This window comes from Globicephala melas, chromosome 9 (genome assembly GCF_963455315.2).
Source record: "Globicephala melas chromosome 9, mGloMel1.2, whole genome shotgun sequence".
Classification (NCBI taxonomy): domain Eukaryota; kingdom Metazoa; phylum Chordata; class Mammalia; order Artiodactyla; family Delphinidae; genus Globicephala; species Globicephala melas.
In genome coordinates this window covers 84,273,526-84,298,597 of record NC_083322.1, presented here as the reverse complement: position 1 = coordinate 84,298,597, position 25,072 = coordinate 84,273,526, and the positions used below count along the sequence as shown (strand labels likewise).

Here is a 25,072-nt window from a genome sequence, read left to right as displayed (position 1 = left end):
GGCTTCCCTGGTGGCGCAGTGGTTAAGAGTCGGCCTGCCGATGCAGGGCACACAGGTTCGTTCCCCGGTCTGGGAAGATCCCACATGCCGCGGAGCGGCTGGGCCCGTGAGCCACGGCCGCTGAGCCTGCACGTCCGGAGGCTGTGCTCCGCAACGGGAGAGGCCACAACAGTGAGAGGCCCGCGTACCGCAAAAAAAAAAAAAAAAAAAAAAAAAAAAAAAGACACCTGATTAAGCACCTGATTACAATGTACTCAATAAAGAAACTTGTTTACAATAACTAGAATTGTGACTGATTATACTCGTAACCCGTAAAAACCTTAATCTCTGGCAAAAACCAAGAAGCAAGTAACTGTGCATTTCTGACTGGAAAATTTCGTGCATTAGTCTTCCTCTCCTAAGCAGGTAAAGGTAGTAAACTGAGACCTGCTCAGCGTTTAATGTTCGGTATTTTATCCTATTTGAAATGACCCTTGAATTCTCTTCTTTCAACTTTAGTTTCAAGTTACCAAAATCTGGAGAGACTATTTTAGATAGATATTCCCAAAACGTAATTATTTCTACAGAGTTTAACTAAAAGCTCTTTTTTCTCCTTTACTCTTAGAGATCACAGAAGATTAAAGTTCCAGAGAGGCCAGGTGGGTCATCTGCATCTAAAAGGCACCAGAGAAATTCCTTCTAGAAAGCTAGCTTAACCTATTACAAAAGGCTCACTTTGATACAATAGCAGAGGCATTAGAGGCCACTGTTCTCTAGATCTCTTGGCAGCCCCCATTCATCAAGGACAGCCACCATAAGACCCCATATACTAGTAGATAGCCACCCCAGGATTTCCCCAAGTTTCGGGGTCACCCCTGGAACTTTTGGGCCCTGCATGTTAGTGGACGGCCACCTCAGGACTACTCCCGCAATTTTCCATCCCCCATTCTGCATTTCCCTACGCCTCGGCGCTCCCGGGAGTTTCCTCAGTCTCCTGGCTGGCTCTGCCAGTTGTTGGGCTGTACCCGCAAGCCTACAAGGCGTGTGCTTGCCCAGCTTTAAGACTGAAGAAAGAGCCCGGAGTCTGCAACAGAGACATCAATGGTTAATGGATGGGGGAACTTACACTCAGAAGTAGGGTCCTGAAGCAACACCTCAACGGTCTTCTTCACTCACAGGGTCAGGGGGAAGGGGAGGTTACCAGTTATAGGGGAATTGATGTCAGGTGGGCTCATTAGTTACCAGGAAAACCAGCAGAGGGGCACGCCCCTCAGCACCCTTTTGATAAGAACAATCACCAGCTGGCGCCTGGGGCAAGTACATGGGAAGGTCAGTCATGTGTGTAGGGTTTAGGTGAAGCAGGCAGTGGTTGAGCAAGGGATGTCCAGAGAGCAAGAGAACAGCCATCTCGAGTGGCCTGATCATACAGCATATAAAAATTACATCAGGTGGCGCAGTGGTTGGGAGTCCGCCTGCCGATGCAGGGGACAGGGGTTCGTACCCCGGTCCGGGAAGATCCCACATGCCGCGGAGCGGCTAGGCCCGTGAGCCATGGCCGCTGAGCCTGCGCGTCCGGAGCCTGTGCTCCGCAGCGGGAGAGGCCAGGGCACAACAATGAGAGGCCCGCGTACCGCAAAAAAAAAAAAAAAAAAAAATTACATCAAAAAAATCATACTTAATGGTTAAAGGCTAATACCTTCCCACTAAAACTGGCAATAAGGCAAGGGTGTCCCCTCATAATTATTTCTATTTGACATCATACTGGAGGTTCCAGGTAGTGTAATAAAGCACAGAAAAGGAATCAAAGACATACAGCTTGGAAAGAAAGAAATAAAGCTCTACTACTAGATGACATAATAGTCTATGTAGAAAATCTGATGGAATTTACAAAAAAAGAAAAAGCCCCCAGAACTGAGTGTAACAGGGTTACAGTGTACAAGATCAAAACCAAAAATCATATGTATTTCTATATATTAGCAATAAACAATCTGAAAATGGACAATGTTCCATTCACATTCACAATATTATCAAGAAGAATAAAATCGCTAGAAATAAGTTTAACAGAAGAAGTACAAGATCTCTACATTAAGAACTACAAACCATTGCTGAGAGAAATTAAAGGAGATTCAAAAAAATATTTGCAAATCATTTATCTTCTAAGAGACTTGTAATCAGAATGTAAAAAGGACTTTTACAACTTAATAAGAAGACAACGAACAGCTTAATAAATATATAAATGGGCAAAATATTGAGTAGGCATGTCACCAAAGAAGAAATATACCATATTTATAAATGGAGAGATTCAAGTTGGCAATTCTCCAAAAATTGTTCTATAGATTGCATGCAACATCAGAATCTCAGCAGGCCTTTTACTTAAAAATATAATTTAAAAGTTGATCCTAAAATTTATATGGAAATGCAAAGGACCTAAAATAACCAAAATAATTTTGAAAAAGGAGACAAAAGTTGGAGGATTCATACTACTTGATTTCAAGACTTAATATAAAGCTAATTTAGAGAGTGTGGTATGACAATGAGGATAGACATATAGGTCAATGGAAGAGAACAGAGTCTAGAAATAAACCTTCACATTTATGCAAATTCGGTTTTGACAAATTGCCAAGGCAATCCAAGCGGAAAGGATTTTTTTTTTTAAAACAAATAGTGCTAGAAAAATTGGATGTCCAAATGCAACCAAATACACTTAGATCCTTACCTTACACTATGTTCAAAAATGATCTTGAAATAGTTTATAGGTCTAAATATCGGAGATAAAACTATCGAACTTCTAGAAGAAAGCAGGAAAAACTTTGTCATCTTGGATTAGGGAAAGACTTCTTAGATCTAACACAAAAGAATGATTCATATAAGAAAATACTGATAAATTGGACTTCATCAAAATTAAGAACTTTTGTGCTTCAAAAGGAAGCATTAAGAAAATGAAAAGACAAGCCACAGACTGGGAGAAAATAATTGCAAGTCATTTATCTTTTAAAAGACTTGTAATCAGAATGTAAAAAGGACTTTTACAATTTAATAGGAAGACGACAAACAGCTTAATAAATATACAAATGGGCAAAATATTGAGTAGGCATGTCACCAAAGAAGATAATTAACGCTAATAAACATATGAATACATGCCATGGTAAACACATGAAAAAATTAGAGAAATGTAAATTAAAACCACAAAAAGGCATCATTATACAGGCGCTAAAATGGCTATAATCAAAACGACTAGCTATACCAAGTATGGGCAACAATGGGCAGAAACTGGAAACCTCACACATCGCTAGTGGGAATGTAAAATGGTACAGCCATTTTGGAAAACATTCTAGCTACTTCTGAACAATTTAACTATGCACTTATCATATAACCCAACTGTACCACTCCACTCCTATCTACTCAAGAAAAGTGAAAATGTATGCACACACAAACACTTATATCCAAATGTTCACAGCAACGTTATTTATAAATGCCAAAACCTGGAAACAACTCAAATGTCCATGCACTGGTAAACGGAGTAAAAAAAAAAAAAAAAAATGTGGTACCCATACAATGGAATACTACTCAGCAATAAAACGAAACGAACTACTCATACATGCACCTACATGGGTAGATCTCAACAGCATTATGTTCAGTAAAACACTACATACCGTATGATTCCACTTACAAAAATTTCTAGAAAGGCAAAACTATCCAGAAAGCATGTTAGTGATTATCTGGGGGCTAAAGGAATTGGGATGATGGATGTTCTAAGGATTATGGTGATTGCTGCATAATTATATCATTTTAGCAAAACTTATTGAAGTATGTAATTATAATTGGTGAATTCTATGGTATGTAAATAATACCACAATGATGTTTCTTAAAGGATAAAACACACCCTAATAACCAAGATATTCAGAGCAAGATGTGTATGTATAATATCATTCCATTTATGTTAAACATACTACATATATACATGCTAGTTAAGGCTACAAAATTTCTAGAAATGTGTGTATACAAACAATATGTTTGCCTCTAGGAAAAGGACTGGAATCCTGGGAAAGGAGAGATAATTACTTTTCATTGTATACCTTCCAACACTATTTGTTTGAAAAAATTAAACCACATAATCACTTTATAAATAAAAAAATCCTAGTAAATAATTTAAAACAACCATAATCCAGACACAAAGATCCGGGTGTATGAATTTGCTCTTGAAGATTTATGCTTATCTGAGTGAGGCCATAAGCACTTAGGAGCAGACTATAATAAGATAAGGTGAATTTCATCACAAAAACATGGTGTTAGTTCCTATTAATTTCAGAGAGCTGACTACAAACTGTGGGAATCTGGGAAAACATAAGAGGATTTGACTAGAAATACTTTAAGCATTACAGGGTACTACATTCTGCAATTCTACACTGGCCACAAAATACAAACAAATTCCGTGTCCCCAAACACAAACAAAATGCAACCAAAACTTTGAATATTCGATTTCTATATCTGTCTGCAAAAATACTGAATCATTATGCTGTACACCTGAAACTAACTCAATATTGTAAATCAATTATACCTCAATAAAAACAAACAAACGAACAACAAAAAAAACTTTGAATACTTGGGGATTAAATGGGGGTGGGAGAGAGTGGAGGGAAAAGAAGCAAGAACAGCGTAATCTAGCTGATAGCAGGCAGACAGAAATGTTTTCAGGAAAGGTACAAATGGCAATAATATAAATACATATTATACATATATATATATGTACATGAAAAAACAATTTCAGAATACTTTTTTCTGCTACATCATGCCTTTAAAAAAGGTATTATATATAAAAAGTGCCCAAACCTGTTTCTATGAATCATACAGTGGATACTGCAAAGTGATTTTCAGTTATTCCATTTAATATCAAGAACCTGTTCCAAAGATTTGATTTTCAGTTGCATATTAAGAAGATATGGCAGGGGCCTCCCTGGTGGCGCAGTGGTTGAGAGTCCGCCTGCCGATGCAGGGGACACGGGTTCGTGCCCCGGTCCGGGAAGATCCCACATGCCGCGTAGCGGCTAGACCCGTGAGCCATGGCCGCTGGGCCTGCGCGTCCGGAGCCTGTGCTCCGCAACGGGAGAGGCCACAACAGTGAGAGGCCCGCGTACCGCAAAAAAAAGGGAAGAAGATATGGCTATTTAATTAAGGATATTTGTTTTAATCTTAAGCAATGGGTGAAATTAAAATACACTGTCAATATTTAATTATCAAGATTCAAGTGCTATTTTGTAATAATGCTTGAAGGTCACATTTAAGACTTCTGCTATCATATTAATTTTTTTTTTTAAGATACGAACATAGTACTTTGTATAGTGTTGCTCATAAATGCCTAGTATTTGGTGTCCATTTTCACACAAAAATCAATAATGTAAATACTTCCTTGAAGGGAAAACACCTGCAGAGAGGGCCAAATACATCATAAAAGGTGCTTCTTTCAGCTTTGACTGCTTTCACTTGCATTTCAAACTGACAGGGCTTTCACCCTGTTTTGAGTTCTTTGAATAGACAATCACATATGTTTGCCACACGTGAGCTCTTCACGCACAAGTTCCTCGCAGTACTGCTCCTTCTGAGGCATCCCTGCCGTAGCTTTGGTGCTAATCTACACTCAACAGACATTTAATGAGCACCTATGCGGCCCATTATACTAAGAACATTCCATCAGGTTAGGCAGTATTATCATCCCAATATAACAGATGAGACATCTGAAGCTCATGGACTAATGTCTTAAGTCCCCAAATTGGTAAGCAGAAAACCAGGACTTAGCCTGAGCCCTTTCATTTATACCCTGTTTTCAAGTATCCTCTCTATCTGTGACCCTTCCCTCCTTTCTCTCCCTAGTTTCACTGATAATCAAGAGCAGAGTAGGAAAGAAATGAAGAAGGTAGCCTCTGCTTAGCCCCATTCCCTTCCCCACAGAGCAGGTGGAAGGGAAGAAACACCTCCAGGGCTCAGAGCTCCTACCACAGTCCTCACTGCTCTCAGTTCCATACTTCACCTGGAACACCCAGCCCAGAACTTCAGCCCCAAGCCTGTTCCATAGCTTTCTTCCCAGGGCACAGAAGGTACTATGGGTGACTATTATTATATTTTTAATATATATATATTTTAAACAAGTTTATTTTCTTTTTCTTAAATTTTATTTATTTTTGGCTGTGTTGGGTCTTCGTTTCTGCACGAGGGCTTTCTCTGGTTGCGGCGAGTGGGGGCCACTCTTCATCACGGTGCACGGGCCTCTCATTGTCGCGGGCTCTCTTGTTGCAGAGCACAAGCTCCAGACGCGCAGGCTCAGTAGTTGTAGCTCACGGGCCTAGTTGCTCCGCGGCATGTGGGACCTTCCCAGACCAGGGCTCAAACCCGTGTCCCCTGCATTGGCAGGCGGATTCTCAACCACTGCGCCACCAGGGAAGCCCTATGGGTAATAATTGATGGAGCATCCCTGTAGTAATAGAAGTGTCCTGAGCAACGCTATTTACAACTCTGCAATGATTTTTCTATGGAGACACAGCTCCCATTGGTCCTTATGGGGTTTATCAAGACTGTACTTGAGCTTGGAAGGAGTTGAGCCAGCTTCCACATGCTAGCCTGCAAACCTATGCACAGCTCAGAGTATCACTTCCTTGGGAAAAATCAGCTTTCTTAATTAAGTCAATGGAAACCAGTTTGAAGCCTCCACAACTGAAATATTAATGAACTTTTGGAATACAACCCACTCATACTCGGGAATTCAACCTTTACCCTCTCAGTTCACAGCCATATATATATATTTTTCCCCCCCTTTGGCCGTGTCGCATGGCCTGCAGGATCTTAGTTCCCCAACCAGGGATTGAAACCACACCCTCAGCAGTGAAAGCTCAGAGTCCTAACCACTGGACCGCCAGGGAATTCCCCACAGCAATATATATTTGTAAGACTGAAAACACTATTTTTATTGTGCTTAATATAATATAGGAAAAGATACATTCTCAAAATTAAAAAGCACAGCTTCCTGGACTCATGTTTTTCTTTCTTACTTACTCTTTTACCTTCATTTTTTAAAGTATGATTTCACAGACTTGTGGTTGCCAAGGGGGAGGGGAGGTGGGGGAGGGAGGGATTGGGAGTTTGGGATTAGCAGACACAAACTACTATATATAGAATGGAAAAACAACAAGGTCCCACTGTATAGCACAGGAACTATATGCAATATCCTGTGATAAACCATAATGGAAAAGAATGTGAAAAAGAATACACACACACACACACACACATATCTGAATCACTGCTGTATAGCAGAAATCAACACAACATTTGTAAATCAACTATACTCAATAAAGTTAAAAAAATAAAAATTTTAAAAGTGCCATTTCATTCAACTCCAGAGAAACTTCCATTTTTTCGATATTATTGTAAAGGTTCTACTACTTCACCTGCATACTGATTGCTGAGCCAGTGTTTATCTTACCTCCTCGATGGATAATCAAAGAAGTCTCGCTTCCAATGGGACAGTCCTTAAGTATATCCACTACTTCCGTATGGCTCAGGTTCTGTACATTCTGCTGGTTGATCTCAACAATGAGGTCGCCTTCACACAGGCCAGGGCATCCCTGAATGTCAAGTATTTGTTTCACCCGCTGTCCTGTAGGACTGTCTGCAATGGTGAAGCCAAAGCCCTGGGCACCTTTCACAATGGTTAAGGTCATAAGTTCAGCTTGGGTGGCCCCAGATGAAGCCATAGATACATTGTCGTCATGGACAGGTGGTGGATACGTGCTATCTAGCTGACCATCAGCTGGCATTGAGTGCAAAGTATGAGGCGGCCGATCTGTTATATCTGGAACCGACTGTGAGGTCCGAGAAATGTATTCCAAATATGTTTCATAGTTATGTCTTCCATTGACCATCATTGGAGGTGGCCTCTCCATTATTGCAAGGGGTGGCACCATGCTGTTAGCAGGATCTTCAGGATCAAAGGGCAAAGGGTAGCCACGACACAACACTAAGTTGACACTCTGACCAATAGGAACAGACTGGAAAAGTTTGACTACATCTGCATGAGTGTGTCCAAGGACACAAACTTCATTAATATAGACAATGACATCACCTGCAAGGGAAAAAAAGAAAGAGATTGACAACATGAGGTAAGTTCAATTAACGCTGACATAGAGAAATGGAATTATTTATGAGACTAGTGAAAGACGTGCTCTGTTTCTCAGTAAGCAGTGAGAAGATCAATTAGAATAGTATTTAAATTCCCTGTAGGTGACTCAAGGTTACAACAGGTCTGCCAACAAATATAGTGATTAAATGCTGAAAAAAAAAGCTATTTGGTTATTCCTGAAGTTCAGAAACAACTCCATATTCAGAAAGAAAAGTTTACAAGAATTTGTACCTTGAAGAAGCACACATTCTATGCTTCTTTTTCATCTTCAGGGCAAATCAGTTAATAGAATTTTCAAATTATTGAGAAGTGGTAGTCATAAGTTTTGGATGAAGGACAAAGCCCAGTATATGGGTTTTTTGCTCTCACTTGTCTGAGTCAACTGTCTTTTTTTTTTCCTTTTTATGGAAGAGGAAAATATTTTGCCCATTTTATTTTATCTCTCTATAGCAAAGTGTAATTGCAAAGGTTCCACGTCTACACAAGTAAAGATCAAGAGGACAGATTAAGGGATCAGCGATCTGGGTCCATATCCTGGCTCTACTACTTAGCAGATCTGTGCGACTGGGCAAGTGACTTACCTGCTTTGAGCCACAGTTCCTCATTTGTAAAGCTGCTGTGAGGGTGAAATGAGATGATGCAGGAAAAGGGCTTGGCACAATGCCTGCCATATGGTGAGTGCTCAATAAACGTGGACCATTATCAATATTATTGTTGCTAAAATAGGAGGAAGGGGATGTGAGACCCTGGCTTTCAAAGAGGAAGCTTCCAAAGACATCCTCCCATCTTAGATAAAGTGATATTTCTGCAGATCTTTTCAAAAAAGGCATTTGTCCTTTCTCCCCAATGAATTTAATCACAGAGTTACAGAAGCCCACTGATCAGAAGTTAACTTTACGTTATTAAAAATGTCCTGAAGGCAAATTATTCATTATAAAATATACCCAGAAAGACAATATTTCCTTCTTAAAATGCAGGGAAAACATGTTTGTTTGAGATGTTGTTAAAAAATTCAATTATGTATGAATAACAGTTTTATTTTCAGAGCACTGCTCTATCATGGATTGATATTTTTACCCTCAAAACCCATAATATTTGAGAATTGAACTTGCAAATTGAGATTGTGCCTGACTATGCTGAAGAGTATATGAGAGATTAAAAGACATGTTTTCACAGATTGTCAAATGAGTAATTCAACAGTTATCAGTCTATCAGGATACTTCTGAAATGGGTAGTGTAAATGGCTAGGGATTTCATTCTGAGACATCATTGCCCATCAAAATTGCAAACATCAAAAATGAAAAACAGAGTTGAATTTTCAGAGTTAAATGCTTTTTTGGCTTCTCTTAGTTGTCTGATACAAAATGATTTCTCCACTAAATACACTTTAAAAATAAATAATTCTATGAATAGAACATTGCTGACTAAAATGCCCTTAACTACATACTCTCAGCTAACACTCTTCCCAAATGCTAGAGAACTGCTTGAAAGTGCTAAAGATATAGACAGAAAAGCAAACACAAACAAACAAAACGAAACAAAACAAAATAACATTTTCGGTGATCCAGGTTAGGTCTCATTCTGGAAAATGTCACAGACTATGTGACTGGTCAGGTGGAATCACTCTTCAATTATGTCTATCAGAGAGGGTGCTGGTGTAATGTCTGGGACACTGGGCCATGACTCAGGACTGAATTGGGATTGGCATCCACTCTGCTACTGTGACTTCTCAACAGACTGTGGCAGTTGGGAATGTTTTGGCATCATTTTTAACTGGTTAAGGTCATGCCAGAGTTCCAGAGAAGTATCTGATCCAGACAAACTTTTTTTCTTCTCCTCCTTGCCCCTTCTATTTTTAAAGTTACTATATATATTCATACACTGAAAGGTTGAAAGACTATAAATACTTGTGTATTACCATCCAGCTTAATGATTAGAACATTGCTTGTATCAGTTGAAGCCCCCTGGGTAGCATCCTCTCCCACTTGCCCTCCTTTACTGCCCTTTCCAAAGGTAACCATTGTCCCGCATTTGAGGTTTGTTAATCACATGTACTCTACATTTTTATGACATATCTAGGTACACATAAACCCTACATCGTTTAACCACGAAATTATATCTCTTAAAATGTTTTTGCATATTTTAAACCTTTTGTAAATGATACATATTAATCTTCTGTAATCTCTCCAAATGTATTTATGATACTTCTCTCTTTTGATACATTTACCTCTAGTTCATTAACTTTCATTGCAATATAATATCTGTTGGATGACTACATCATTATTTATTAATATTTATCCATTCTTTTGTTAGTGGACACTGGGGTTCTTGTGAATTTTGGGCTATTAAAGATAACTCTGCTATGACCCTCTTTCCATGGCCCTTATGCACATATGGGAGAGTTTTTGTGAGGTATCTACCTCGGGGTAGAATTGCTGGACACAGGCCAGTTGTGTCTTCAACTCTGTTAGAAACGGGAAGTGGCTGACAAAATTGGTCAAATCGGTTTTCACTCCCCTCGGTAAGGTATCAGAATTTTCATTGCTCCCCATCTGACACAATGCTTGCCATTCTCAGACTTTTAATTTTCAATAATCTAATGGGTGTGATCATGGTTTTAATTTGCATTTCCCACTCTGCTAGTAAGGGTGAGCATCTTTTCATATGTTTATTGGCCATTTGGGTTTTCTCTTTAGTACCTCTCCTTTCCCCGTTTTTCCTATTAGGTTAGTCTTCTGTTTTTAAACACATTGACTATTTTTCTGCCCACCTCCATTCTCGATCCAACATCCTCTGTAGGTTTGGGAGGCTGCATGGTATAGTAGACATTACATGGAATAGGGAACCAAATGTCTTTGGACTGATTCCCAGCTCCATCACTTACTAGCTGTGTGACTTTCAAAACTAACTTAAATCCTCTGTGACTCAGATTCTTCAGAAGTAATGAGGAACAATAATAATAGCAACTTACTGTGCTACAGGAAATAGCAAATGAGATCACACAGGTGAAAGTGTCTGTAAGCTGTAAATTGTTATGCGAAGGATAATTGCTATTTCACTAATTATTATCTGTCCTTGGTTATATCCGTCTATAAAATCAGGACAGTCCCACCAAGATATTCCCACCACAGTCATAATTAAGGATGAATATGAGTTCCTGAGTGGGCAAGTGAAAGGCAGGAAAGTAACAAATGCCATTCTCCTCTATAGCTCTCCCGAACTTTAATCACAGTTAACAAACTCCCCAGCCCGCAAGCATGCTTTATTCTTCCTTCTGCTATGCCAGAAATTCACAGGAAAAAAGAACTAAGTTCAAAGCTCTCACAGTTCCCTGCCAGATCTAAAGAGTAGTTATTTGAATTATAGTGATTAATATTATCTATTATAGTGAGTTTTAATGTGATCTTGCTGTTTAGAAACAGAATAAGAACTATTTGTGGTTCTTAGTAAGACTGCCTTCTAAAATTTATGGATATTTTCCACTCAGAGCAATTTTTCAAGTCATCAAGCAAGCAAGTGATAAAGGACCCTGCAATAATACCTTTGTGGCGCTACTCAGAAGGTTTCTGAATGTAAAAGATGAGAGGCCAGTTATCACAGGACAGAACCATCTAACAACTTGACACTACTTAACTGCTCACTTTAAAAGTAAATGGATGCCTAGGGCTTCCCTGGTGGTATAGTGGTTAAGAATCCACCTACCAATTCAGGGGACACGGGTTCGATCCCTGGCCCAGGAAGATCCCACATGCTGCGGAGCAACTAAGCCCGTGCGCCACAACTACTGAGCCTGTGCTCTAGAGCCCACGCTCTGCAACAAGAGAAGCTGCAACAACAAGAAGCCTGTGCACGGCAACGGAGAGTAGCCCCTGCTCGCTGCAACTAGAGGAAGCCCGTGCACAGCAACGAAGACCCAACACAGCCAAAAATTAAAAAAAAAAAACAAATACATAAATTTATTTTTTTTAAAAAAAGGAAATGGATGCCTAGACACTGTGTTATGCCAAAACTATTGCAGATGGAGACGTAAGCAAACATTTACTTATTCAGAGGGAGAACTCATTGGGTAGGATATTTATAGACCATGCTGTATGAATGTCATTTACATGATGTGAGGTAAAAATATGAGCCACCTGGTATGTGCCTTCTGATGGTGCCATGCCAAGTCCTGAGATAGACTGGGCTTATGAGCACAGAAACGGACGTCGTTAGGAAAACCGGCTCCAGGTCTAACCCTGTTGGCCTACTTAAACGGGAGAATGGAAAAAGAGTCACTTGATGTCTCCATCTCTCAATTTATTCTTTTATAAAATGAGAATTAAAATATCTCCTCCATTTCCTCTTCACAGGGCTACTGTGAGAATGAGATCATCCTTATGAAAACACTTTTAATTTTACCAAAGAAAGGTTCTCCATAAAAATAAGATGCTGCATTTCTTTTGAGAGCCTAGCACACATTTTCATCGCCATATTGCCTGCAAGGTTACATTGTTTCCTATATGGCCATTCACTTTAGGACATATTGAGGTCAGATGGTTTTAGGGCTATTGCCTTCAGGTCTATTGGTCAAATTTGGTGTGACTGATGAGCTTGGTGTCCCCAACAGGGCTGATCTCATTATGACCTGATTCCCAGTTATGGGATTTCAAAGTGCAAGTGAAGGAGAGTGAGGCTGATGAAGCAGGAAGTGTAAACTGCTGGCCTGTACGAGAAAATGTTCTAAGGTAATTGGTTTCTTTCTTAGTCATGGAAATCAAAATACAATATTGGATACCTCTTGGGTACTTCATCATTTTGGATAAAATAGAGCACTCTTTAGTAAAGCACTGATTGCTTAAAATGGAGTTATTTTTAGACCTCTTTCCTCTGCTCCCACCTTCTTTGAGTCACTGAGGCTATACAATCTTCCTTTTCAGCTGCTCTCACTTGCCACCTGCTGTCTACCTTCCTTACGCACCACCTTGGACCAGACTAGAATAGTTCACTTCACACTGCATTCTGATCCTACTGTCTCCTCTATTAACTTCAAACCACTCAATCTTCAGACCTACTGCTTAACACTCTTTACCACTAGCCTTTCCAACTTGTGTTTGTATTCACCCCCCCAATAAGTTACCTTTCTTGGGAAGCTGGTATCTTTACTGTTCATAATTCATAACTTGATAACTTGCCTTTTTATTTGAATCCTGCTGTTCCTCTACCCTCAAGTGCACGTCTTTTCTATGTATAACTTCATTCCAGATAATTCCTTTCTTTCCTGACCTCTTCAAAGATACCTTCCATTATTCCTACACAGATTGCTCCTGCCTCACGTCTGTGACTACAGACTCACCTCAAACTTTATTCCTTTGTGAGAGTTTTCTACCTGTTCCAAGTTTTTTTCCGTAAAATATAGAGTATCATTACTATGCTGAGAACTTTTTAGGTATTTAGGATAAATTCTCATTAAATAAAGGATAGAAAGACTTAGGAAAATAAAAACTGGATTGGATTTCACAGCTAAATTCACTGCTGTGTTTCTAACTTGTTTTTGCCAAGTCATATAGATTTTTATTAAAAGAAAAAAAAATCTCACTGACTACTCCCATCCCACCAATTACATGTATTTTACATTGAAAAATTACTATTTTTTGAGTTTCCTCTCCAGCTAATACAATTTGACTGCCCTTTTTTCTTTCTGAAGCTTGTGTTTGTGTTTTTTGTAATAACAATATATGATTTTATTATAACAGGCAATTTTATTATAATATCGAATATTCATTTTCCCTCTATTCTATAACTCCCCAAAACATAATAAATTTTGACATGTACTTTTGGGCATGTGCCACTCATCACTTCAATTAAATTGAAAATAACTGTTCTTGATAAAATGTATTCCCCAAAGTGAAGCACTGTGGTATGTCAGATAGACAAATAAAATTAAAGCTGGGTCTCCTTGGGTTGTTCTTTGAGAAAGTCATTCACCAGTTTCATCATCTATAAAATGGGCTAACAATAGCTGTTCTATCTACCTTATAGGAAAGAGATGTCTGTGAAAATGCTCAGCTATCATGATATTACATATATAAATATACATATTAAAAATTTTTAACAAATGACTGATAAAGAGTGGAAAGCAAGAATATCCTAAGAAGGAGAAAGAATAAGTAGCTCAGTTTTAAAAAAAGAAACTGCTGAATTTTATTAAATTATTTGGCAGTTTGCTTGCAGAAATTTGAGAGGACAGATAATGTTCATCCTTGTAGCTGAATACACTGTTTCCCAACAAGGAAGACTAGTGCCTCATGAAAGTATCCTCAGACTCCTCATTCCCTTCTGGAATAGAAGTACAATGTGGCTAGGGTGGAGGGATTAGGACAGAGGATGGGTGAACTGTGTGGCAGGGGTCGGGGGTGGTGGTGGATGGAATGTAGAGCATCCACACGTGAGGGTCTTGGCATTTTCTCAACTATGTCACAAAGTGAGAAAGGTCTGATGACAAGTATCCCCCAGATACAGGGGCTTTTGCCTTGCTTTCTCAGTTTTCCTGATGAATTTGTTACAGGGTTCAATGCTTCTTATTGTCCCAAAGTTTTTCCTTATGCCTAAATCTAATTTCTTTTGCTAAAAATCACTATTTCCTCAATTTCCATTCTCATAAAAGTGGAAGCATCAGTCTTTTGGAATAATTTAAAGCAGTTTCTAAAATTCCCAAATGGCCTCTTCTGAGTGAAAGTTATTAAAACATCCATCAATTGGAGAAGATTCCATTTTGGAGGTTCTGGAACTTACCATCATTCTATTGACTTTAAACATCTGTCTTGCAAAGAGCATTATTGCAGACACCAACAAATTTTGCAGAAATGCAAAAGCAAATACTTAGGTTATGGAAGGTATAGAAGGCAGGACAAAAGCCTTCATCAGGAGAATTTTAGGTTAATTCTTATGTGCTACATTATAAATGACATTGTGAATGAAACTGAGTTGAATTGATCTGTAGCACTAAAATAAGATGTTTTAATCCTCTTTCTTTTTTTTTTTTTATAAAACCAAGTGTGGCATAATGGAGAGAGCACTGATTTAGGAGTCAGGAGGTTTATGTTTATGGCAGAAAGTTTATGCCAGGTATGCCAATAATTAGTGGTGTCATTCTCTGGGTCTTATCCCTCATTTGTTTACTAATTTATTCAGCAAAGATTTACTACCATGAGTCAGGCACCATAGCATAAATAGAGAAGATTGAACCCGATGATTTCTAAGACATTTTCTTCACTCTGAAATTCTAACACTAAGGTCCTTGGATTCTACCTCTTAGCTATGTCTGCAATTGTTCCACCACCCTAGGTTGGGAACTTACCCATTGTATGAACTCCTGGAACAGTCCCTTAGCTGGTCTTTCTGATGTCATAGCAGGAGAGACTAGGGAAGGAGGAGAGGGAAGCCTAGCATATGGAATGACTCAATGAGTCTGTGGGATTATGGGGTTACCTAATCTCACCCCATATTGACTAGGATTACATGGAGTTGTTATTAAGCCCCCTCTTCTGGTCAGGATCGTCTCAGGAACCAGGAGAGTGTTACTATTCTGCAGGTCACAGGCATTAGTTTCAGGGACTTTAAAGCACTGGGCACTGCCTTCCACCTGCCTCTCTATCAACTCATTTTTTATACCATACTCTCTGATGTCCTTTCTACTTAATATCTTTCAGTGCCTGCTCATAAAAAGAGAATAGAGTCCAATAGAGCTCAGCATATAAGGCTCTCAGTCTACATTTTCACCATTTCTTGCCTCTTTCCAACCTACTCTGTACTTTAGTTGGGCCAAGCTCAGAGCTGTGTCCTACACATGCTACATCTTTCCATCCTCTCACTCTTCCCATGCTTTGTCTCCACTAACAAACTCCTAGTTACCCTGTGAGACCAACTTCACTTTTTGGATCATCTTTCTGACCACCATTTATTGTTGAGAGTTAGTGACCTCCTCCTGTGTGTTACTCTTCCTGACATCTTAATTCTTCTACCTTTCTAACCACATTAACCTCACCTAGAGCTTCTCTGACCATAGTGGCTACCATTTTAATACATTTAATATTTATCTGGCATTTAACAAATTCTATTTTACGTGATCCTTCAAAAATCCATTTGAGGTTATTACCATTGTTACCTGTATTTTATATATGTGGAAACTGAGCCTAGGAGAACTGAACCCTGGTAATTAGGTAAGATTTAGGAATTGAACCCAAGCTTTAACACAAATGTTAAGAATTTCAAACAGACCAGGACATATTTTTACTTGGGGACACTTTTGTGTCCCTCCAATCGTACCAACTGACATGCTGGGTAAAATACCCTTAATTCCTGAATATGAAAATTGAGAGATGAACTGCAATATTCTTTTGATTACTCAAGTTAATAGAGGGAAGCAGTGAAGCAAATAATTGCAAACTGGGGAATCCACTGTAATATCCCAGTCCACTTTCTGCAGTGCTCCCAAATGAGCTGTTTGGAAGAAGGCTTTGAGGATGCTGACACAGAGAGGTGACAGGGCACTGTAACCCACAGAACTCTGTAACCATCATAAGCTATAGTATAAATTATATCAATAGCTATGTGATTTGGGGCAAGAAATTTAACTTTCCTTGGTCTAGTTTCTTTCCATGCATGGAAAATCAGAAAAGGTAGTTTCAAAGGTGCAGCTTTAAAAGTTCCTTCTGAAGAGAATGTGGAAAGCCCTTCTACTGCACTCATATAAGGCATTGGGAAATTTCACTGGTGCTGTTAAACAGACAAGTGACAGGCCTTTGGGGGCTTACCCCAAGGTTCCTTGATTTCTGACAAACAGCCAGTGATTCTAACACTCTTATCTATAGGCAAAAGGATACCAAGACGTTGGCATGGCTCCGTGTTTCTCAAAAGAATGAAAGCCTTCTTAATCATATTTTATAATTTCATCTGTGTGACCTGGTGCAGATGCCTAATTAAAAGCTTGGTTAAAAAAAAAATTATGTTTAATCAGCATGCATCTGACAATTACTCTGGCAGATGTGAATTAGGCTGACGATATATTTACATTTCTTTTGTGTTTGGCACTGAGTGGTAAGATATATTTAAATACTTGCATTTTACTTTGTTGGAAAGGAGGAAGAAAGAAATACATTCTAAGAGAATCTAAAGACACTGATTATTTGCTGATCTGGCAGAGATGAAACAACACTTCAGATTAAAACTATAAGTAAAAAAAAAACTATAAGTAAAGCCACAAAAAAAAGTACAAAAGACTGTTTTTGTTTCTTTTTTTCTTTGCAAAACTCCAAAGAGCAGAGGCTTTCTAAATAGCTTCCTCACGTTAGGAATTCAATATCATAAAATGTTCAGTGAATCTATTTTCCTAAAAGAATGCAATGACTTTTAAACAAAGACAAGAAAAAGAGACAAATATATTATCAGAGGGACCCTATAAAATGAAAATAGGTTCCTGCATCTAAAGATAACTTTGGTCCACCAAAGACCTCCTGGTCCCAAGTAATATCAAATGGCAAAAGCTCTACCAGAGATCTCCATCTCAATGCTAAGACCCAGCTCCACTCAACGACCAGCAAGCTACAGTGCTGGACACCCAAACAACTAGCAAGAAAGGAACAGAACTCCACCCATTAGCAGAGAGGCTGCCTAAAATCAGAAGAACGTCACAGACACTCCAAAACACACCACCGGATGTGGTCCTGCCCTCCAGAAAGACAAGACCCAGACTCATCCACCAGAACACAGGCACTAGTACCCACCACCAGCAGGCCTACAAACCCATTGAACCAACCTTACCCACTGGGGCAGACACCAAAAACAATGGGAACTATAAACCTGCAGCCTGAGAAAAGGAGACCCCAAACACAGTAAGTTAAGCAAAATGAGAAGACAGAGAAACAAACAACAGATGAAGCAGCAAGGTAAAAAGCCACCAGACGAAACAAATGAAGAGGAAATAGTCAGTCTACCTGAAAAATAATTCAGAGTAATGATGGTAAAGATGATTCAAAATCTTGGAGATAGAATGGAGAAAATACAAGAAACATTTAACACGGAACTAGAAGAACTAAAGAGCAAAGAAACAACGATGAACAACACAATAAATAAAATTAAAACTTCTCTAGAAGGAATCAATAGCAGAATAACGGAGGCAGAAGAACGGAAAAGTGACATGGAAGGTAATATAGTGGAAATACCTACCTCAGAGCAGAATAAAGAAAAAAGAATGAAAATAATTGAGAACAGTCTCACAGACCTCTGGATAACATTAAACACACCAACATTCAAATTATAGGGGTCCCAGAAGAAGAGAAAAAAAAGGGACTGAGAAAATATTTGAGGAGATTAGAGTTGAAAACTTCCCTAATATGGGAAAGGAAAGAGGCAATCACAGACAGGAAGCACAGAGTCCCATACAGGATAAATCCAAGGACAAACACACCAAGACACATATTAATCAAACTATCAAAAATTAAATACAAAGAAAAAATATTAAAAGCAGCAAGAGAAAAACAACAAATAACATACAGGGGAATGCCCATAAGGTTAACAGTTGATCTTTCAGCAGAAACTCTGCAAGCCAGAAAGGAGTGGCAGGACATATTTAAAGTGATGAAGGGGAAAAACCTGCAGCAAAGATTACTCTACCCAGCAAGGATCTCATTCAGATTCAACGGAGAAATTAAAACCTTTACAGACGAGCAAAAGCTAAGAGAATTCAGCACCAACAAACCAGCTTTAAAACAAATGCTAAGGGAACTTCTCTAGGCAGGAAACACAAGAGAAGGAAAAGACCGACAATAACAAACATGAAACAATTAAGAAAATGGTAATAGGAACCTACATGTTGATAATTACCTTAAATGTAAATGGATTAAATGCTCCCACAAAAAGACACAGACTGGCTGAATGGATACAAAAACAAGACCCATATATATGCTGTCTACAAGAGACCCACTTCAGACCTAGGGACACATACAGACTGAAAGTGAGAGAATGGAAAAAGATATTCCATGCCAATGGAAATCAAAAGAAAGACGGACTAGCAATTCTCATATCAGACAAAATAGACTTTAAAATAAAGACTATTATAAGAGACAAAGGACACTACATAATGATCAAAGGATCAATCCAAGAAGAAGATATTACAATTGTAAATATTATGCACCCAAAGGAGGAGCACCTCAATACATAAGGCAAATGCTAACAGCCATAAAAGGGGAGATCAACAGTAACACAATCATAGTAGGGGACTTTAACATGCCACTTTCACCAGTGGACAGATCATCCAAAACAAAAATAAATAATGAAAAACAAGCTTTAAATGATACATTAAACAAGAGGGACGTAACTGATACTTACAGGACATTCCATCCAAACACAACAGAATACACTTTCTTCTCAAGTGCTCATGAAACATTCTCCAGGATAGATTATGTCTGGGGTCACAAATCAAGCCTTGGTAAATTTAAGAAAATTGAAATCATATTAAGTATCTTTTCCGAGCAAAAAGTTAGGAGACTAGATATCAATTACAGGAAAAAACTGTAAAAAACATAAACTCATGGAGTCTAAGCAACACGCTAATAAATAACCTAGCGATCACTGAAGAAAATGAAGAGTAAATCAAAAAATTCCTAGAAACAAATGACAATGAAAACACGACGACCCAAAATCTATGGGATGCAGCAAAAGCAGTTAAGAGCAAAGTTTATAGCAACACAATCCTACCTCAAGAAAAAAGAAACATCTCAAATACACAACCTAACCTTACACCTAAAGCAATTAGAGAAAGAAAAACAAAGAAACCCCAATGTTAGCAGAAGGAAAGAAATCATAAAGATCAGAGCAGAAATAAATGAAAAAGAAATGAAGGAAACGATAGCAAAGATCAATAAAACTAAAAGCTGGTTCTTTGAGAAGATAAACAAAAGTGATAAACCATTAGCCAGAATGATCAAGAAAAAAAGGGAGAAGACTCAAATCAACAGATTAGAAATAAAAAAGGAGAAGTAACAACTGACACTGCAGAAATACAGGGATTATGAGAGATTACTACAAGCAACTATATGCCAATAAAATGGACAACATGGAAGAAATGGAAAGATTCTTAGAAAAGCACAACCTTCCGAGACTGAACCAGGAAGAAACAGAAAACATAAACAGACTAATCACAAGCACTGAAATTGAAACTGTGATTAAAAATCTTCCAATAAACAAAGCCCAGGACCAGATGGCTTCACTGGATAATTCTATCAAACACTTAGAGAAGAGCTAACACCTATAATTCTCAAACTCTTCCAAAACACAGCAGAGGGAGGAACACTCGCAAACTCATTCTATGAGGCCGCCATCACCCTGATACCAAAACCAGACAAAGATGTCACAAAATAAGAAAACTACAGACCAAAATCACTGATGAACATAGATGCAAAATCCTCAACAAAAAACTAGCAAACAGAATCCAACAGCACGTTTAAAGGATCATACATCATGATCAAGTGGGGTTTAATCCAGGAATCAAGGAATCTTCCATAAATGCAAATCAATCAGTGTGATAAACCATATTCACAAATTGAAGGAGAAAAACCATATGATCATCTCAACAGATGCAGAAAAAGCTTTCAACAAAATTCAACACCCATTTATGATAAAAAACCTCCAGAAAGTAGGCATAGAGGGAACTTACCTCAACATAATAAAGGTCATATATGAGAAACCCACAGCCCACATCATTTTCAATAGTGAAGAACTCAAACCATTTCCACTAGATCAGGAAGAAGACAAGGTTGCCCACTCCCATCATTACTATTCAACATAGTTTTAGAAGTTTTAGCTACAGCAATCAGAGAAGAAAAAGAAATAAAAGGAATCCTAATTGGAAAAGAAGAAGTAAAGCTGTCACTGTTTGCAGATGACATGATACTATACATAGAGAATCCTAAAGATGCTACCAGAAAACTACTAGAGCTAATCAATGAATCTGGTAAAGTAGCAGGATACAAAATTAATGCACAGAAATCTCTTGCATGCCTATACACTAATGATGAAAAATCTGAAAGAGAAATTAAGGGAACACTCCCATTTACCACTGCAAGAAAAAGAATAAAATACCTAGGAATAAACCTACCCAAGGAGACAAAAGACCTGTATGTAGAAGACTATAAGACGCTGATGAAAGAAATTAAAGATGATACAAACAGATGGAGAGATATACCATGTTCTTGGATTGGAAGAATCAATACTGTGAAAATGACTATACTACCCAAACCAATCCGCAGATTCAATGCAATCCCTATGAAACTACCAATGGCATTTTTCACAGAATTAGAACAAAAATTTCACAATCTGTATGGAAATACAAAAGACCCCAAATAGCCAAAGCAATCTTGAGAAAGAAAAACAGAACTGGAGGAATCAGGATCCCTGACTTCAGACTATACTACAAAGCTACAGTAATCAAGACAGTATGGTACTGGCACAAAAACAGAAATATAGATCAATAGAACAGGATAGAAAGCCCACAGTTAAACCCACAGACATATTATTACCTTATATTTAATAATGGAGGCACAAATATACAATGGAGAAAAGACAGTCTCTTCAATAAGTGGTGTTGGAAAGACTGGACAGCTACATGTAAAAGAATGAAATTAGAACACTCTCTATCACCACAGAAAAAAATAAACTCAAAATGGATTAAAGATCTAAATGTAAGGCCAGGCACTATAAAACTCATAGAGGAACACATAGGCAGAACACTCCATGACATAAATCACAGCAAGATCCTTTTTGACCCATCTCCTAGAGAAATGGAAATAAAAACAAAAATAAACAAATGGGACCTAATGCAACTTAAAAGCTTTTGCACAGCGAAGGAAACCATAAATAAATAAGACAAAAAGACAACACTCAGAATGGGAGAAAATATTTGCAAATGAAGCAACTGATATAGGATTTACCTCCAAAATTTACAAGCAGCTCATGCAACTCAATACCAGAAAAACCAACAACCCAATCCAAAAATGGGCAGAAGACCTAAATCAACATTTCTCCAAAGAAGATATACAGACTGCCAACAAACACATGAAAGGATCTCAACATCACTAATCATTAGAGAAATGCAAATGAAAACTACAGTGAAGTATCACCTCACACAGGTCAGAATGGCCATCATAAAAAAATCTACAAACAATAAATGCTGGAGAGGGTGTGGAGAAAAGGGAACCCTCTTGCACTGTTGGTGGGAATGTAAGTTGATACAGCCACTATGGAGAAAAGTATGGAGGTTACTTAAAAAACTAAAAATAGAACTACCATACGACCCAGCAATCCCACTACTGGGCATATACCCTGAGAAAACCATAATTCAAAAAGACTCAAAGCAATTTTACTCCAATAAAGATATTAAAAAAAATTCTTAAGTTACAGAAATATTAGAATTAGAGAGTTTATAAGAATGTCAGACATAAAAAAAAATGAAAGGAAAGGAATTGCATTTTTACATACCAGTAACAGTCTAAAATAGTTACCATTTATAAATTAGGTAATTAATTAATTAAATAGTGCTTTATGTAATCTAGCAGAGAAATGAAAATTTACATGCAAGACACTAAAGTTTTTTAAAATAAATGGAAAACAAAAAAGAGTCATGTTACACAATGTTCATTGTAGCTCTATTTACAACAGCCAGGACATGGAAGTAACCTAAGTGTCCATCGAGAGATGAATGGATAAAGAAGATGTGGCACTTATATACAATGGAATATTACTCAGTCATAAAAAGAAACGAAATTCAGTTATTTGTAGTGAGATGGATGGACGTAGACACTGTCGTACAGGGTGAAGTCAGTCAGAAAGAGAAAAACAAATACCGTATGCTAACACATATATATAGAATCTTAAAAAAAAAATGGTTCTGAAGAACTTAGGGGCAGGACAGGAATAAACACGCAGACATAGAGAATGGACTTGAGGACACAGGGAGGGGGAAGGGTAAGCTGGGACGAAGTGAGAGAGTGGCATGGATATATACACTACCAAATGTAAAATAGATAGCTAGTGGGAAGCAGCCGCATAGCACAGGGAGATCAGCTCAGTGCTTTGTGACCACCTAGAGGGGAGGGATACATAGGTTAGGAGGGAGATGCAAGAGGGACGGGCTATGGGGATATATGTATATGTATAGCTGATTCACTTTGTTATAAAGCAGAAACGAATACACCATTGTCAAGCAATTATACTCCAATAAAGATGTTGAAAAAAAATTAAAGAGATCTTATGACTCCACTAGAAGAAAATAAAAACAATTAAAAATATCTTAAAACCTTGGCAGGACATGAAAGTTTATGAGAGCAAGACAAAAATGCATTCTAGAGTTTTCCTGTGTGTATGGACACACATGTGGGCAGATGCATCACAGAAATCTGCTCAACCACATACAACTCCACATGAAAACCTGAGCTACAAAAGTACCTTATGGGAAAGACTCATCATTTTACATGGACAGTAAGTAATGTGCACGTTTATTTTCAAAAAGCATTACCTGTATTCCTGAAGAAGAATGATTCTTTTTATTTATTTATTTATTTTGGCTGTGTCGGGTCTTAGTTGTGGCACATGGGATCTTTTGTTGAGGTGTGTGGGCTCTTCGTTGCGTGTGCGGGCTTCTCTCTAGTTGTGGCACACGGGCTTAGTTGCCCTGTGGCATGTGGGATCTTGGTTCCCCAGCCAGGGATTGAACCCATGTCCCCTGCATTGGAAGGCGGATTCTTAACCACAGGACCACCAGGGAAGTCCCAAGAATGATTCTTTTTTGCATAAATGACTCTTCGGGGCCAATGTGGCATGACCCAGTGCCATCTTCTTAAGTAACTGCAACAGTGTATGGAGTGGGCCATAAAACCTCCTCTGAAATGATGGGGGACAGCTGGCTGGGGTGCAGCTGGAAACTGATCACGGGTATGCTTTCCAACAGTTTATTCTACTCTACCTGAAACTGTCAGTTGCCAGTCATTCTGACTGAGCAAGAAAAATGAATAACAAGGAGAGAGAGATGAAAAGGACTGAAGCATCCACTTCATTTCAGACAGCAGCCTCCTGCCAAATGTGTGAAAGTGTGTGTAACTCTGTGTGTGTGTTTGCTACCTGATCGACAATCTACATGCACTTTTAAGACAGGTAGAAGCAGTGTTTTTGGTCAGAGGAAAGAAGAATTTAGTTGTTTTTTTTTTTGCGGTATGCAGGCCTCTCACTGTTGCGGCCTCTCCCGTTGCCGAGCACAGGGTCCAGACGCGCAGGCTCAGTGGCCATGGCTCAAGGGCCCAGCCGCTCCGCGGCACATGGGATCCTCCCGGAACGGGGCACGAACCCGTGTCCCCTGCATCGGCAGGCGGACTCTCAACCACTGCGCCACCAGGGAAGCCCTAGCTTTTGATAATGTGAAATCGATATATAAAAGGGGGGGAAAAACCTCTCTTTTTCAAGGCTCCAGATAACATTCTGTGAAGTTGTTTCCTTGAATTGTTTTTGAAAAATATATACTATTTGCTTCAATGTGAGCTGGGTGCTGGTCTTGAGTATCCAGACTAGGGATGGGGGGATGTCTTTTGTTGGGGCTCGTTGGTGAAGGAAGCTCTCAACCCTGGATGGCTGTCACCCTATGTGGTATTTCTGGAAAGTGTTCTGGCTAGTGCTTCTACTGCAAGCCAATCAACAATCCTTACCTGGTAGTATAACATATCAGGTTATGTTGATCTACTCCTTCACCCCCTTTGTGTGAAAAATTACAGAGCCCCTGCTGCCTTGCTGAAATGAACGCTGCCAGGATATTTCTTCCATATGGATTTCTGAACTGGTGCAGCCTTAAGTCGCTGAGTTTCATCAAATGGCTGGCAGAAAGAACAAATGTGCTGTGCTAAAAAC

General features: G+C 38.7%; 1 protein-coding gene across 14 annotated transcripts in view; it reads right to left on the bottom strand.

Annotated features, from left to right (window-relative positions):
* The window catches only part of MAGI2 (membrane associated guanylate kinase, WW and PDZ domain containing 2), a 1,362,215-nt gene that overhangs the window by 256,371 nt on the left and 1,080,772 nt on the right, over positions 1-25,072 (bottom strand). For all 14 annotated transcript variants that reach the window (XR_009565115.1, XM_060304749.1, XM_060304748.1 and 11 more), the window contains one exon: positions 7,451-8,089. Coding sequence is in view for 13 of the 14 variants with exons in the window: in XM_060304749.1 (XP_060160732.1) it covers positions 7,451-8,089 (639 nt within the window). In the remaining variant the exon portion in view is untranslated. The remainder of the gene's footprint in view (positions 1-7,450; positions 8,090-25,072) is intronic.